This window comes from Protobothrops mucrosquamatus, unplaced genomic scaffold, assembly GCF_001527695.2.
Source record: "Protobothrops mucrosquamatus isolate PMUCROS unplaced genomic scaffold, P.Mucros_1.0 scaffold232, whole genome shotgun sequence".
In the NCBI taxonomy this organism is placed as follows: Eukaryota; Metazoa; Chordata; class Lepidosauria; order Squamata; family Viperidae; genus Protobothrops; species Protobothrops mucrosquamatus.
In genome coordinates, this window is record NW_015386583.1 from 227,636 (window position 1) to 245,508 (window position 17,873).

The 17,873-nt window shown below is 34.7% G+C and overlaps 1 protein-coding gene across 1 annotated transcript in view; it reads right to left on the bottom strand.

The window, feature by feature from the left end:
• Positions 1–17,873, bottom strand: part of HECW1 (HECT, C2 and WW domain containing E3 ubiquitin protein ligase 1) — a gene marked incomplete at its 5' end in the record, with an annotated part of 182,968 nt that overhangs the window by 26,309 nt on the left and 138,786 nt on the right. Inside the window, 3 exons of the mRNA XM_029283792.1 lie at positions 11,721–11,873; positions 13,228–13,341; positions 16,949–17,069. Of these exons, the coding sequence (XP_029139625.1) occupies positions 11,721–11,873; positions 13,228–13,341; positions 16,949–17,069 (388 nt within the window). The remainder of the gene's footprint in view (positions 1–11,720; positions 11,874–13,227; positions 13,342–16,948; positions 17,070–17,873) is intronic.

The following is a 17,873-nucleotide window of genomic DNA, read 5'->3' on the forward strand; positions in this document are numbered from 1 at the left end:
AATTAGTAATAAACCCCTTTTTTGCCAGTTATATACTGTTCTTTCTTAAGATTCATTTTATACAGCATGATTCTAATCACATGTCTTAATTATTTTAGAGTAACCCTCTCAAATAATTAAAAAGACACGGGATTACAATCTTAATGACCAACTGTCATTCAGTGTTATTTTTCCTTCAACTACAGTACTATTGAGAAATTATTGGACATATATTTAATGTCCATATGTCAAATTCATCTCTAGGAAGGAAATGTAATGATATCAAAAGCAATAAAATCTCCTCATTCCATTTGTTAGCCAGCATGTTAAAAGGAACGAACAGGATGAATTTGAAATCCCAGTATATAAGGGCAGACATGACTTTGTTGTCATTACCAAAACCTGGTGGGATGAAACCCATGATTAGAACACATGGCTAGTGGATTTAAACTGTTCAAAAGAAACAGACCTAATAAAAGAAGAAGAGTTGCACTATAGAGTTGCACTGCACTTCTATAGACCTAATAAAAGAAGAAGAGTTGCACTATAGAGTTGCACTGCACTTCTATAGAAATGCAACAGAAAATGATGAAAACCTTGAATGCATTTGGTTTAATATAAAAGGAAAAGGGAATAACATTGCCATAGGTGAATACTACAGACCACCTAACCAAACAGAGGAAATAGATAACTTTTTGCTAATCAGTTAGCTACACTGTGTGAGAGAAGCACACCAAAATAGTAACAGAAGACTTTAATTACCTGGACATCAACGGGAAGACAAACTTTGCACCTAGAGGAAGATCAAACAGGTTCCTGACGAATCTAGCAGACAACTCTGTCTTACAAAAAGTAGAGAAGGAAACTAGAGGGTCAGCCATACTGGACTTAATTCTCACTAATAGAGATGAAATGATAGAGGTTACAGGGACTTAGGGCACAGTGACTTTGTATTATTGGAAGTCTATATAATACAAGCACAAGCAATAGAACAAAGTCAAACTATTGTCTTAGACTTCAGGGAGCTGATCTTAACAAACTTAGAGAATGCTTGAGAATGGCTGGGAATCCTCAAGGGGAAAACAACCCAAGAAGCTTGGGAAACTTTTAAAAGTAACATTTTAAAAGCCCAGTCCAGCACAATATCACAGAAAAAAAGAAAATAGCAATAGCAATAGCACTTAGACTTATATGCCACTTCACAGTGCTTTACACTACAGCCCTCTCTAAGTGGGTTACAGAATCAGCATATTGTCCCCAATAATCTGGGTCCTCATTTTACCAACCTCAGAAGGATGGAAGGTTGAGTCAACCTTGAGCCGCTCAGAATTGAACTCCTTGAGTGAGCAGTGAGTTAGCCTGCAGTGCTGCATTCTAACCACTGTGCCACCAGTACCACTGTGTCCAGAAGAAACCGGCATGAATGTTTAAAGAACTCTCTGATAAACTGAAAGACAAAATGGACAAGTATAAAAAGTGGAGAGAGGGGCACATACCTAGAGCAGAATATTAGCAAATAGCTAAGATGAAGTCAGAAATGTTAAGGTCCAGAATGAACTAAGGGTTGCAACAAATGTCAATAGCAATAATAAAAAAAGCTTCTTTCAACATGTAAAAAACAAAAAAAAAGTCAAGGAAACAATTGATCCATTAATGTGTGAAAATAGCAAGATGATGCTGAGCAGCAGGGAGAAAAACAGAATTGCTTAATTCATTCTTTGCATCTCTCTTTACAAAAAAGGAAAAAATAATGGAACCTATCAAAAAGAGTACCATAAAAATTATGAATACAAATCCAAATAGGCAAGAAAATGGTAAAAGAACACCTATCTACTCTAGATGAGTTCAAATCAGCAGATCCAGATTGATTACATCCCAGGATTCTTGAAAAAGCTGGCAGACATGATTTCAGACCCATTGAACCATATCTTTCAAAGATCCTGGAGCACCAGGGAACTACCAGAGGACTGGAAAAAAGCTGACATGTTTCCCATCTTCAATAAAGGAAAAAAAATGGATCCAGGAAATAACAGACCTATCAACCTGACATCAATATGTGAGAAGATCCTGGAAAAGATAATCAAACAACAAATCTGGCAACACCTAGAGACAAACAAAGTTATAACAGAAGCCAATTTGAATTTGTCCTAAATAAATCATGTCAAACAAATCTTATTGCATTTTTTGACAAAGTGACAAATTAGTTGACAGCAAAATGCTATGAACATAATTTACTTGGACTTCAGTAAAGCATTAGTCCTAGTGGACGATCTCTTGACTATGAGCCAGCAATGTGCAGCAGCAGCCAAAAAAGTTAATACAATCCTGGGTTGTATAAATAGAGGCATAGAATCAAGATCATGTGGAGTATTAGTACTGCTATATAAAACCCTAGTGAAACCACATCTGGAATACTGCAAACATTTTTGGTCACCGTACTACAAAAATGATGTTGAGACCTTGGAAAAAGTCCAGAGAAGATCAGCTAAGAGGATCCATGGCCTGGAGACTAAAACATATGAAGAACGGCTGCAGGACTTGGGTTTGGCTAGTCTAAAGAAAAGAAGAAATAGGGGCGACATGATAACAGTATTCCAGTATTTGAGAGGGTGCCACAAAGAAGAGGGGGGTCAAATTATTCTCCAAAGCACCAGAGGACAGGACAAGAAACAATGGTTGGAAACTGAACAAAGAGAGAAGCAACCTGGAATTAAGGAGAAAGTTCCTAACAGTGAGGACAATTAACCAGTGAAACAGCTTGCCTTCAGAAATTGTGGGTGCTCCATGACTGGAGGTTTTTAAGAAGAGACTAGACAGTCACTTGTCTGAGATGGTATACGTTCTCCTGCTTGAGTGGAGTACTGGCCTAGAAGACCTTAAAGGTCCCTTCCAGCTCTATTATATTCTTTATTCTCTTTAAATATAGTAGAGAACACCCTACTAATTGGTAAGATCACCATCAGATGGATTTGTAACTGGCTGAACAACAGCACTCAACATGTAATCCTTAATAGTTCTACCTGTATATGCAGGGAAGTATGCAGTGGGTACCTCAAGATTCTGTCTTAAGCCCAGTACTCTTCAACATCTTCATAAATGATTTAAATGAAAGGATAGAAGAGGAACTAATTAAATTTGCAGACAACACCAAGTTGGCTGGAATAGCCAATACTCCAGAAAGTAGGCTCAAGATCCTGAAGGATCTCAGCAGACCTGAGCATTGGGCCCTATGAAACAAAACGTAATTCAATGGCAAGAATATTTAAGGTTTTACTCTTAGATAAGAAAAACCAAATGCACAGGTATAGAATAGGTGGTATCTGACCCAAAAGAAATAAGAGGGATCAAGGAGTCCTAGTAGATAACCACTTAAATATGAGCCAGCAGTGTGCTGCAATTGCCAAAAAAGCTAATAAAGTCCTAGGCTGCATTAAAAGAGGGATAGAATCAAGATGACTTGAAGTATTAGTATTGTTTTATAATGCTTTGGTAAGACTATATTTGGAATAATGCTTCCAGTTTTGGTTGCCATGATATAAAAAAGATGTTGGGACTCTAAAAAGTGTGCAGAAAACAACAACAAAGATGATTAGGGACTGGAAACTAAAATATATGAAGAATGATTGCAGAAACTGGGTCTACCCTAATGAAAAAATGTCTAGGGACGACATAATAGCATATTTATCATATCTAAGGGACTGTCCAGAAGAAAAAAGATCTCCAAAGCACCTGAAGGCAGGACAAGACACAATGGATGGAAACTAATCAAGGAGAGAAGCAACCTAGAACTAAGGAGAAATTTCCTGACAGTTAGAACAAGTAATGAGTGGAACAGCTTGCTTTCAAAAGTTGTGGGTATTCCATTATTGGAGGTTTTAAAGAAGAAACTGGATATCCATTTGTCTGAAATGGTATAGGGTCTCCTGATTAAGCGGGGATTGGACTAGAAGACCTCCAAAGTCCTTTCCAACTCTGTTATTCTGATTTCTGTGAATAGTAACTTATGGTTATAAAACCCTGGATGAATCTATCAAATTATACTGGAACAATACCAAAGGTGTTTATCATTTCTTCTAGTATTAATTTTCCATAAAATTGCTTTCCATCTCATAAGTTGTTTTATCTCTGTATTTTTTAAAAAAATAAGAGAAAGAATGAGTTTATTATTTGATTCTATTTGTTTTGTCTTTAGCTCTCCTCCTAGAACATTTTATTGTATGAGATGATAAGAGGCTTGATCCAATTTTTGGGAAGATTCCTGAGAGTAGTATATTAAGAAAATATATTTCTTGTGAATATTTTATTCTTGCAAATGAATTAATACATACTCAGCAATGTCAAAATAACTTGCAATTTATAGTAGAATTTTGCACCACAAAAATGTCAATATTTATCATAAAAAGTGGTAAAACTTTCCATAAATCTTTTGACACTTTTTCTTACCAACCAATAAATTAACTAAGTTGTATTCTGCTAATGTGTATTAAACAAAGTTTTTCATTGTGTTTTATTCTTTTTCAAAGAGGCAATTAATGAAAAAGAGCATCAATCGATCTCTTAGTACAGCACTGCACATAATTGAAAATGAAGTACATTATCTTTATTTGCTCTGATACCAAGAGGTACTTGACATTTCCTGGATTCCTATAACCAAGGAACTTATTTTGTTGCACTTAATTTAAAACTTGTACACTGAAAAGCCATCTATTCCCAACACTAAGAAGGAATGAAAAGTTCTTTGTGAAAATAGTACTGAAATGCTATTATAATACCCAGCTGCAAGACACAATTATTATACTGTGGGAATTTTTCACATATTGTGAAAAAAACTCAGTTGGGAAAAGAATTAAAATGTTATTAAGCACAAGAATGGTTTTTTCTGAAGGGATTATTTTTTCTGAAGCCACTTTTCCAGCATGTAAAATATTAATATTATGATCGATATTGCTATCAAATATTATCAACAATGCTGGTAGCAAATCGTTTCCAATAAAAACAACTTTTAGGATTTCAAAATGCATAGACAGTTATGAGACCTTATAAAAAAAGACACCTAAGTGGCATAATGAAAAACAAGGACCAAACCAGACTAAGCATATTTGGGTGTATACTATTGTGATCAGAGCAGCAAAACATAAAGAATTTCTGCCTCCTTATCACTCCCACAGACCAGTGTTCTTTCTCAAAGTGACTTCTACCCTATTGGGAAGAAATGTGCAAGAGGACAATCTAAGGGGCTGCTGTGAGAAATTTTCAAGGTATCTGGAAGAAAAAGTCACTCAGATTTACTTGGAGCTTCATAATAGCTGGGTAGGTCCAAAGGAGATGGCTCTGATTATCTGGTTGACTTTGATCCTGTGAGTGCTAAGAAAGTAGATGGGATCCTCTATACCATCAGCTCAGGTACATGTAATCTGGACCCCTTCTTTTTCTTGTTGATGAAAACCTTCAAGGAGAGGGATTGGAGTAGTGGTGAATATGTCCTTCAGAGAGAAAGTGTTACTCCTTTCTTTGAAAGAGGCAATTCTTTATTCTCAAGAAACACTGTTCAATACAGATATACTGGATGATCCTTGGTCTGTTTCAAATCTCTCCTAAGGTTATCTCTCCTAATACTATGTAGGCAGTATTAATTGCAATAATGTGTTGGGGAATTGTACATCACTGAAAGTCAGCTCCTTCAGTATACAATTTTCTAACTTACCCAATAAAAAAGAAAAACTGAGAACCTGAAATCACTTAAATAAAGTTACTTTAGAATATAGGAAAATCACATCCAGTAAGAATATAGGTTTTGGTTCCAACAAAAATACTGTCTATTTGAAATGTATCTATTTGAATAAAACAATTACTGCTTATAGACAATGTTTGCAAATAGTTTTTAATTTAACAAATTGCTTTACAAGTTGAACAGGTTCCTGATGATTTAGATGTTGTTACATACATACATACATACATACATACATACATACATACATACATACATATATATACATATATATATATATTATATATAATCTTTAATTACATAAAAATGCAAATCCTGGGTGTGTGCATGTTAGAAAAGCAAAGGAAAGTCGAGCACCAGGATGAAAATATAAACAAAAGCTGTTTAATATAAAACCACTTAGCCTTCGTCGGCCAAACTGTGGATGTCGTCAGAGTGAAAGCAAAGGATCCGGAAGTTTTTACTTATACGGCCAGCTGCTTCTGCGCCCTGCTCCTTGAGCGAGTCACTGGGCCATTCGCTTCAATCAGCTGTAATGCTCTTAGTCGTCCCGCATCTGTCAGCTTGTTAACGGGTTCACAGGCTGTTCCCCCACCTGCAATCGATCTCAACAGCTATCTTGCTGAGTTCATTAGGCGGCATAGCAGGCCATACGAACTTCGTGGTGGTTCACGTGCCAACACGACAACAACAGTGACCACATGAATGACCCTCCCATATATCAATGGTGTATCCGAGATAACAGCATGGCCCCTTTTAACATAAACATTGTCCATAGACTGGACCGGACCCTGCACACTATGGTCATGCACCCCAAAGAGCCGCTCCCCAACGATGAAAGATCTTCCGTTATATACAGAATCAAGTGTAAGAATGGCCCATGCAATTACATTGGGGAAAGACTGGTGTCCACGAACATGAGTTGGCGATCAGGAGACAAGAGCAGCACGCACAGGTATGGGCTCATATGGCCAGTCATGGCCACATTTTTGATCTTGCCAATGCTGAGGCCATATCTCAAGATGCCACCAAGGGAGGCCGATTGCTAAAGGAGGCCTGGCTGTCTGACGAGAACTCGATCAACCGACATATAGACCTCTTACCTGCTTACCAGACACTTAGGGGGTGGGAGGAACAGCACCGTAACTCACGACGAATGCAACCACCCCGCTCCTTGCAGGATTGGAACAGTGGGGCTGTAGGTGTAACAATTGTGATCACCAAGGAGGACTATGAGTCCACAGCACACCCTGAATTCAACTCTGAGACGGGCGCTCAGGCTCAGTCAGAAGAGGGGGGAGGAGAGCGAAGAGCAAAAGTGGCTGGGTGGCCAGCCTCTGGGCATTTGCACGCACACATGCACGCACACTAAGAGAGTGATTGCGGGTGGGGGAACAGCCTATGAACCCGCTAACTAGCTGACAGATGCGGGACTAAGAGCATTATGGCTGATTGAAGCGAATGGACCAGTGACTTCTCAAGGAGCAGGGCGCAGAAGCAGCTGGCTGTATAAGTAAAAACTTCTGGATCCTTTGCTTTCACTCTGACGACATCGGTATTTTCATCCTGATGCTCAAGTTTCCTTTGCTTTTCTAGTATGTAAGTATGTATGTATGTATATATGTATATATATATGCAGTGCTTTTTTGTAAAAAAAAGGTGATATATATATATATATATATATATATATATATATATATATATATATATATATATATATATATAAAATGAAATAACTAATTAATTTACGATCACCAGGAGGGTTTAAGTAAAAATACTTTAATTGAAAACCAAGCTTTCGTTGGGAGCTCCCAACATCTTCAGGGTTAAAAGCCAGTTAAAGGAATGATTTAAATAATGTTCGTTAGTACTTGTGCTCGGTTCTTGGAGCAAGTCCTCAGTCTTGTCTGGTTGGTCTGCATTTCNACATTCTCAAATCCAATGCTGCTTGCACCATTGAGGAAGAGCAGCCTAGACAGGACTTTGGAGGAATGGAATGCAGAGAATCCACCTCAAGTGAGGACTATAACTGCCACCAACAGACAGAGCAACAGAGTTTGGTCAGCGCTAGAAACACCAAGACAGATAACAGAGGGAAAGGCACTGAGACGGTTAACAAAAGAGTCAAAAAAAATGATAGAGTCAAACAGGATGCAAACACCATAAAAACGATTGAAATGCAGACCAACCAGACAAGACTGAGGACTTGCTCCAAGAACCGAGCACAAATACTAACGAACATTATTTAAATCATTCCTTTAACTGGCTTTTAACCCTGAAGATGTTGGGAGCTCCCAACGAAAGCTTGGTTTTCAATTAAAGTATTTTTACTTAAACCCTCCTGGTGATCGTAAATTAATTAGTTATTTCATAATGAATACACCCGGCTTCGAACTCTGGGATGAATATAAACCAGTTGTTTATTGTTAAAACAATAAAACAACTATTTACAAATCTAAAACAACCTTAGCTTTCGCTGGTCCACTGCCAGCGTCATCAGAGTGAGTGTTAGGGGTGGGGAGTTTTTTTTATAAACCCTACTGACTCAGTAATCTGCCCATTGATCGTGTCCCGTCCAGGACAGATAGACAGGCCAGGAGGGGGGACAAGGCAAGGAAAGACAGGATTGAACAGGAGTGAGAAGGACAAAGAAAGAAACAATGGGAGGAAAGAAAGTTGAAAAAATGGAATGCAAGTGAGGGGAGGCAGGACAATTGAGGCAATTACAGCTGGTTAGGATGGATGGCCCTATTACACGATCAATATATATTTCATCTGGAAGCAAATAGAAGTGAGAATTGAATGCCATGTCATTCAGTATAATCTTGCAAACTAATCAATACTTTTGTTGGTTCATTCTAGAATCAGAGTGCATTTTTCCAGTGGAAAGAACAAGAGTTAAACAATTATATTATTGAAATGGAAGGAAAAATAATGTACATTTCCAGTTCTTTTGATTTCAACATGTTGGGTTTAAAAAAAATATTTATCCCACCCTTTCTTTTCATATTCAACAAAGTGGCAAACATACCAATGCTCTTTTCTCCTTTTGTATTCCCCACATCAAGCCTATCAGATGGGTTGGACTGAGAGAGAATGACTGGCCCAAAGTCAATCAGTTATTTTTCACATCTAATACAAGACTAGAACACACAAATTCTGGTTTCTAGGCCCGTACCTTAATCATTACACAGTGTTTCCACTACCTAGTTAAGAATGTAGGGAAGTCAGAGTTTCTATTTTGAAATTTTCCTTCAGAAATTCCCTTCCCAATTGATGCCTGCAAGATTAACACTCAAGCAGTTTTCAAGAATTGAATGCAGTATTTATTCAACCTGTGTTTCTGTGCATGGAAATCTATACAATAGCTGGATGATTTGGTCACATAGCCCAAGGCTGCCTTCTGATGATGGGTTTTTAAGGTATTGGAGGAAGAGATCCTTCTCATTATATTATACTCAATCCTAGTTTAATTGGAAACACAGGCAATTACCTGTGTTTTGCTTGGTCGTAAGTTGCGAGAATTTCTACTTACAATGCTAATGATTTCAGCATTAGATTTTTTAAAACTATTTCTTTCACAAGGGATATATGAGTTAAATGCCACATAATTTATCAGCCAGATGCTAGAAAATTTTCTGGTGGTCTTTCTTCCAAGTACTAATCAGGTCTGATCCTGCTAAACATTTTGAAACTGGCCACATTCTGGTAAGTGCTGCCACATAACCGGCTAAAATAATAATCACGCACAAGCAAAACCAGAATTCTAATAGGATCATCTCCTGTCTTTGCAGGGCAACAACTTGCCCAGATATTATGAGAGAAAATGAGAGTTTCAATTTGAACTTTAATTCAATAAAAAATTCTAGGACCTAAATGACTAATAGAAAATTTAATTTATGTTGAATTGTTTTTAATATGACAATTAGAGTATTCTAATTGTGGTTTATGAATGAAAAAATTCTTTAACTCTTATAAATACATTTGTCTATTTAGTTTAGCAACACTTTGGCACAAATCTCTATTTCATCAATTTAATTCTGTGCTGACATGCGGTCTGTAAGTTTGGTATGGCAGATAAAGCCTCTTAACTAAAAAAATCTTTTAACACTATTTTACTTATATAACTGTGTACCATATCAATAATATTAAAAGCCACAAATTAAGGTTTGGATGGCACGGGTATTTATGGTATGATAAAGTTAAAGTAAACGTTGATTTTAATAATCATTTTATTAGATTGCCATATTATAAAACAAAGTACTTTATGAAATTGCCTCTATGGGTGTCCCCCAAGAAGCTTTTTTAAGAAAATAAATAGTGGTGAAGCTGAACTAGTGGATCTATGGTAAAATAGTATCTTTCAATTCTTCCTCAACTCTAAGGAAGAGCTAGAATTAGAAGGTCACGTTTGCCATTGGTTTACATACCTACAAATAAAGGAAAGATTTAAACTAGATAAAAAACACCATGGGTTTGAGTTTCCAAAAAATGAATTGGAAATTTTACTATGCAGTAGTGATGATCATATTGTTACTAAGGTCTATGAAACATTATTATAATTGAATTTGGAAAATGAACACTGTATGATCCAGTGGGCAAGGAAGGTTGGGTACAATGTGATGCTTGAGCAATGGGAGAATATGTGGATAAAAGGCTTAAAATTTAATTAAACTATAACTTAAAAGAAAATTTTTACAAGATGATGTATCACTGGTATTTAACACCAGATAAGTTATCTAGAATGTAAAGGTATTTCAAATGAATTTTGGAAATGTAAATGTAAAGAAGGGACTTTTTATCATTTATGGTGGACGTGTGATAAAGCAAAGAAATATTGGAGCAGAGTTCATACATTAGTGCAGAAAATTCTTAAAGTGAACATAAAGATTAAACCAGAAACTTTCCTTCTAGGTCTAATGGAAAGAGAATTGGAAAAAAAAATTGGAATACTGATTTTATATACGGTGACTGCAGCAAGACTGCACTATGCACAAAAATGGAAGGAAGCTTTGATTCCCACCATGGACGAATGGTTACAAAAGCTGATGGAATTAGCAGAGATGGCTAAATTGACTATTTTGATAAAAGAAAAAAAATATGTACTTTTGTTTCTACTTGGAAACCGCTTCTGGACTTGTTGCTTGAGGTGGAAAATAATGATACTATGATTTTGGGTTTTACTGATTAGACTGATTTGTTGATACAGAAATGGCTAGTTTATATTTCTATAGAAATATAAAAAGTTGAGATTCGATCTTAATGTCTTATTTTACTGCAACAGAGAGAGTAGGAAGTCAACACCTTTTGTTTCTTCCCCTCCCCTTCTCCACCCTTTTTCTTTTTCCTTTTCCTATTGTTGTCCCTTACTATTTGCTTTTGTATTTTCATATTTTATGTTATAAATAAATAAAATTACTACTACTACTACTAATAATAAATATAGCAAGAAAAAAAGTTAAACAGACAAAAATCTCCCTATGATTTTATGAAACACTTTGTCTTTAAATCCCCCAAGTGCTCTGTAAGATGAGAGGAACAAATTCTCTTCCTTGAGCATTTGAGTGCCAAGAGTATCTAAGAACAAGTTTCCTGGACTATAAAAATCAGTTATTATAAAAGAATAAAATATAAAAATATAAAACAATGTAATTGTGGTGCACCTTGTCTTTCCACTTCTTCTGTAGCTTTCCTATCTGTCAAATAACTTACTAGATTGTACTACACTTCTTTTACTAAGTTAATTCTGTCATGATTAAACCTGGCTCTTATATTAACAATTAAGTTTGACTAATTATCTCCCCAAGCTTTTCTTAAGACTTGAGGTTCTAGCATTCTCAGTTTTAACTGTCTTACTGTAGGTCTAACACTGTGACAGAATCTCATATGAAGGAAGATGACATGACATTGTAATTAATAAAATATACACTTGAGAATAAAAAAATGTATAGTTTGATTTTTTTTAAAAAAAGAGAGAATTGCTATGACATGTATATTTAATCAAAAAGCTTACCATTCCAGGTGATTTTCTACAAATGCTGACATGGGGCTGATCTGTACAGTGTAAGTATCATTGGCTGAATACTCAAACAGGCCATAATAAGGATTGAAGAGCTCCTGAGAAAGGAGGAAGAAGAATTCTCGGGATGGGCCACTGTAATCCAACCTGAAAAAAAGCAACCCACATGGAATGGACCCTTTTACTAATCATACATGTTTTATGACAAATAGCAGGTTCTGTCTCTTAATCCATGTTAAACAAATAGGCATTTTATGGAAGTTTTGACAATGGAGTTTAAATTTTATTCAGAATTAATGTTGTAAATGTATTTCTCCAAATTGCTTTGAAATACAACATAAATATGAAGTTGTTTAAAATGCAACTTAAAATGAAGTTGCATTTCATATGCTCACATTTTCCAAATTACTATTTTGAACTCTATTTTTTTACCTTTACTTACTGGAAGGGTGAGGGTCAGCAAAGAGATACCTCTATCTTCCAAAATCTGTTTCCTAATAGTCCCAGCATTATATTTAAAAAACTACAATGAATGTAGCAGCAAAAATAGTTACATTATCAATAATGAAAAATTATTATAAACATACAAAAAATAAATATCACTCAACATTTGTTATGTTTACTTTGGAGATATTGAATTCTTCCATAATTTACTGCTTTTTAACACTACAGAATTATTTATTCTTGATTATTTTACATCCTTACATTAAATGTTATTTTCATCTCATCTGAAAAAATAACATAATGTCACTTACAATACCATTGGATGGAATATTATTTATGTTGTGCCTTTTAAACAAATGTCAAGAATGTGAAGTATTTTGTGATTTGTGGCTGTCTTCAAGGCCCTTCCTCTGAGACAACTGGCAAAGAAGTATTTCCTAGAATGATTTGCCCAACCCTAATATATATTATAATTTTATACAAACAATATATATAATTATATAAATTATGACCAATTGTTATTCTTCTTTCATTATTAACATAATTTTAGCCTGATTCTAACTAACAAGGATTCTTTATTTCATAAATAGAAATATTTGAATATTAGAATTTGCTAAATTCCTTAGCAAAAATATACATTTTACTTCCTAAACCATCTAAGTTCAAGGAGTTCTTAATTCAATTCTAAACCTTTGAATAAGTCATACCAAGGAGTCATTAATTCCCTTGTAAGTTCTTACTGATTCTGCAATTACCGGCAGGTACTGTAAGATGCTATTTATATGGGCCAGACTCATACCAATTATTTACATCCATATATACTATTCTTCATTTGAAATAAATAAGGAAGAAAACTGCTACTGTGCTGATCTAAGTTGCTATTTTGTTTAATCCACCCTGACTTTTTCTACCATAACGCAATGACATTACGATGCTAAAAATGCATTATTTGGATTTAATTCCTTGTCAGTTATTTTGTATAACCTATTCCATTGGAAGTTCAATCAATATAAAATAAAGAGAACAAGCTTTTTGGTCACATGTTGTGACTTCTTACCCTTCTTCCCCAACAAATGTAACATAGAGTTTATTTCTTTGGAGCTCCTTCCGTGAGTAAGCCATCACCTGATTAAAAGTGCCTTCCAGCAAGTGGTCACGCCTTATTATTAATCTGGAGTGGGGTGAATGAGAAGTAATTATGTAAATTGGATTATCCAATTATTGTTATTGCAGTAATTAATTAAATATAAAGTTCTCTTCTGCAATAAGTTGCTTTAATATTGCTGAAACTATATTGACCCATCAGTTCTTTATAAATAAAATAAAATTATAGTGTCTATCAGTCTATCAGCAGAGAATTACAATTATAAAATCTTCCTTGTTAGAACTGTGCTGCTAAATAATCACAAAAGAGATTTTTAGTGATGATGCTTCAGCTTTGGAACATTATCTCTAAATTAATACACTGAAAATTTATTTACATTTTTTTCAGTGCCAATAATTTTATTTACTCAAGTATTTTAATGTGTATAAACCTTTATTATATCTTCTAAAGTTTTATTCTGTGTGATTGCCTAACATTAAAGCTGTACTGTTTGGTTTTTTTGTGATTGGGTACTGGCTAAATTCAAAAGAACTGACCATAATTCTTAAGAAATATTTAGTTCGTCCACCCAGAAAATGGTGCTCTGAACTAGCAATGCATTGTTTGCTCTACTAGACAAATGGCTGATTTGGTGGCAAGGAGCTAGTCTCTATAGCTTATTTACTCCTGGATTAGAAAAAGAGTGACGCAGAATCAACCTGAAACTCCTTGGACAGTTTGTGTCTGGCCGGGGGAGATGAAATTTGGAGGGTAAGCTCAACCAAAGGAGGGGCTCATACCCTGTCTGCCCAGTCTTTGTTCTCAAAAAATGGCTCTGCTTTTAACACTTTTTTTTGCAAAGCTTTTTCTTTTTTCTTCTCTTTCTGCATGTTAATTACTGGCTATGTACTGGAATTTTGATACTTTCCCTTCTCATGGACTCTAATTGGTTTAATAGTACTGCAGGTGTTAGTGGAAATAGCTTATCTGGCCGTATGAAACAGGCAAATGGCAACCAGCTCTTCTTAGACTACTGAGAGAATGATTTAATGATTTAATAATATTGAACGTTTACCAAAAATACTACATTTATCAACTTGAAAAGATTTTATATCGTCATTGTATTTTTATTGCATTTTGTATACAACTCTTGGCTTTCTAGGCTAAAAGTTTAGAAATCAGTTTTTTTTTCCTCTGCATTTCAGGAATTTGCGTATCAACATTATTCTTCTAGCCAGCAGCTTTGCTCTTGGAATTTTCCCTCTGACCTTGAAAAAAGAACTACATATTCTTGTTTGCTTCTCTATTGTCAGCAACTAGCTGTAAGAGAAGAATTGTATACATCCTAAAAGAGATGAATGAAAAATCTGATAAAAAGTTTTAATTATTAATAACAGAGTTAAAACAAACCAAAGAAGATGTTAAAATATACAGATCAAATTGGATAAGACGGATACAAGGTTGATTTTTTTAATTCAAATTTACTATTATTGGATTTGAAACAGAAGAATTTTTTTCTGAGGCTAAAAGGAATTTCTGAAGGAATCCAAAACCTAAGAGATATAATTGTAATAGAAATTACTAAATGGTTTAATGATGAGAAACTAGATTACTCTAAAGAAATACATAAAATTTACAGAATAAACTCAGAATAGGCAGTCAGAAGACAATTGCCAAGTGATGTTATGATCCAATTTGTAAGAAAATCTATCAAAGAGCAAGTAATTCAGAAGCATTACCATCAGAGATTTAGTATTTCTGGAAACGAGGTATAAATATTTAAAGAAATTCCAATTACAATATTAAGGAAACGTAAAGAATATTCCTTCCTGGCAAATCTCTTAAAACAAAATAACAGTCCCTTTTATTGGAACAAACTGGAAGAGGTTATCTTTACTTTTGGAAAATAACATTGTAGTCTAAATTCAGTCTCTAAAGCACAAAATTTTATGGAAAGATGTGGATTGGAATTTCACCATTTTTCAAAAGACAAAGATCAATTACCACAAGAAATAGGCCTGAAAGAAAAAGACAAACAGAGATTTGATGTTGATCAAGAACACGCTATGCAGATGGTAGATGTTCTGGAGATGACCATTTGATTGCTAAAGTATATAAAATGTTACTCAGGATGAACTAGATGACCAATATGTAAAAGACTGCATGATAGAATGAGCAAAACATTTTTGGGTATAACGCTAGATAATTGCGAAAATATATGGACTAATGGACTAAAATTTATTTTGAATTATAGTTTGAAAGATTTTTTTTATAAAATGATGTATCATTAGTATTTGACTCCAGACAGATTAGCAAAAATGTAGAGGGACTTATAACAAGTATTGGAAATGTAATCAAAATTGATTTTTGTTTGTTTGTGGTGGTCTTGCATGTATGTGAAAACATTCTGGATAAACATAATGATGATACAGAAAATACTTAAGATACAAATATTAATAAACCTAAAGCTTTTCTTATAGGTATTATGGATATATCAATTGAAAAACAATTTGGGACGCTCTTTCCTTCCATGGTGACTGCTGCGAGGATTGTACTCACTAAGCACTGGAAAGAAAAGGAGATGCCTTTCCTTGGAGAATGGATTTTACAACTGACTGAATTGGCAGAGATGGCGAAATTAATTGCCTTGATTAGAGATAATGGACTAGATAGCTTTACAAGAGGCTGAAAGTCGTATACTTTCTACATGTTAAATACAATAACAGATGGTTAACAGAGGGTTTTGAAGATTACCGTATATACTCGAGTATAAGTCGACCCGAGTATAAGCCGAGGGACCGNCTGACTCGAGTATAAGCCGAGGGGGGCATTTTTCAGCCCCAAAAATGGGCTGAAAAACTCGGCTTATACTCGAGTATATACGGTAGTATAATATTTGGGCTAACCTGTTGACTGGGTTTTTTTCTTTTCTTTTTTATATATATTAGATGTCTGATCAATTTGATTATTAGATAGAGACATCATCTAAAATATTTGTTTATATAATATATTTTTCTTGTTAAATAAGGATGAGAAAGTTTATAACTATTTACGGAGCCTTTATGTAAGGCAGGGGTGTCAAACTGCCGGCCCACGGGCTGGATGCATTATAACAAAACTGCGCCCACCTCATGGCTGGCAAGAGCAAAAAAGTCGCAATATGTTGCGACGTCACATGATGTTGCGAGTTTGACACCCCTGATGTAAGGGGATGAGAATTTATCAGGTTTTTGATCTTTTCAGGATCTAGCTAGGGTGGATTTTTTATATGTTTAATGTTGGATGTTTGGGTCATATATATTTTTTTACTTTTATGTACACTTTTTATTTTTGTTTTGTGGTTGTTACTATTGGATGTATGTTTTTTTGTTTTGTTTTCTTGTTTTGTATTTTATTCCTATTGATAAAACATAATAAATATATACATGAAAAAAGGAAAGAAATGCTTATCTCTCCACAAAATATGCAATCACAAATTACATGAAGAACAGATTTCCTTCCTTTATTAAGTACTGGCTTCACAATTATCACCATTTGCACTTAGATTGTATTTACATATTGCTACCCCTCCTTTGTATTTTTCTGCTTTGCAGACTGAAATCTTCTCCAACCAGATTCCTTTATAAAAATATTCATATTCATATTTGTAAATTATTAAGTAAATAACATATAGGAATCAATAATAAACACTTACTTAATTTTACCTGGACCCTGCCCATATCCTTTTGCTTCGAGCTTTCGATAAAAGTTGCGAAGCTTGGCTTCAAAGTCCCTCCTGTAAGGAGAAGGTGCTCTTGCACTGGCCCGCTGCAAGCCTGATGAGTGCAAACATAAGAAAGAACTTACAATTTGCAGCTGCTGGGTTGAACTAATACTTGCTAATAATGGATCTGATTCATTAATGATAATCTTTATATCTAAAAGGCAAACCCTTTTATTTCACATTTATAGCATATGGGTAGTCATTCAGCTGTTTAGAAGGTTTCATGTAATCAACTGAGATTATAGATAAGGGTGTAGATGAGCTTTTGTGAAGAAGCCACCTATCTCAACCAACACCTGTACTTTAGAAAAAAAAGTAGATGTGATTTACACACATTTGTGTCCTTCCTTGTCACTTCTGTGCCTGTGTCCTGCTGTAATTGTGCTGTCTGGACAGGACATTCATTAGTGACCTTGGTATAGGACAAGGAATTATATAATATAATGTCATCATGTCATAAATAATTAAGAATATAAGAAACACAAGTTAGATTAGACTAAATACATTTATAGAAGAATATGTTATTTTCCATAGTGGAAACAACTAACAAAACAACTCTGGAAAACCACAACATAAAGACAGTATTCTCTCTGATGATTATTTTTCACAGGTATTCTACTTCTGATGAAAGAAACAAGACATTATGATTAGCAAACATTCATGTACATATTTTCCATTAATTTATCCACACCACCTTTAAATGCTGTACATTTAAACAACTCAGTATAGATTACTAAATTATCTAATGTATATATATGTTATATATGGCAAAGAACTTAATTTTATCTGTTCTAAATATACTGCCATTTGGCATTATTAAATGATACCAGATTCAAATATTAATATAGAATGTTTC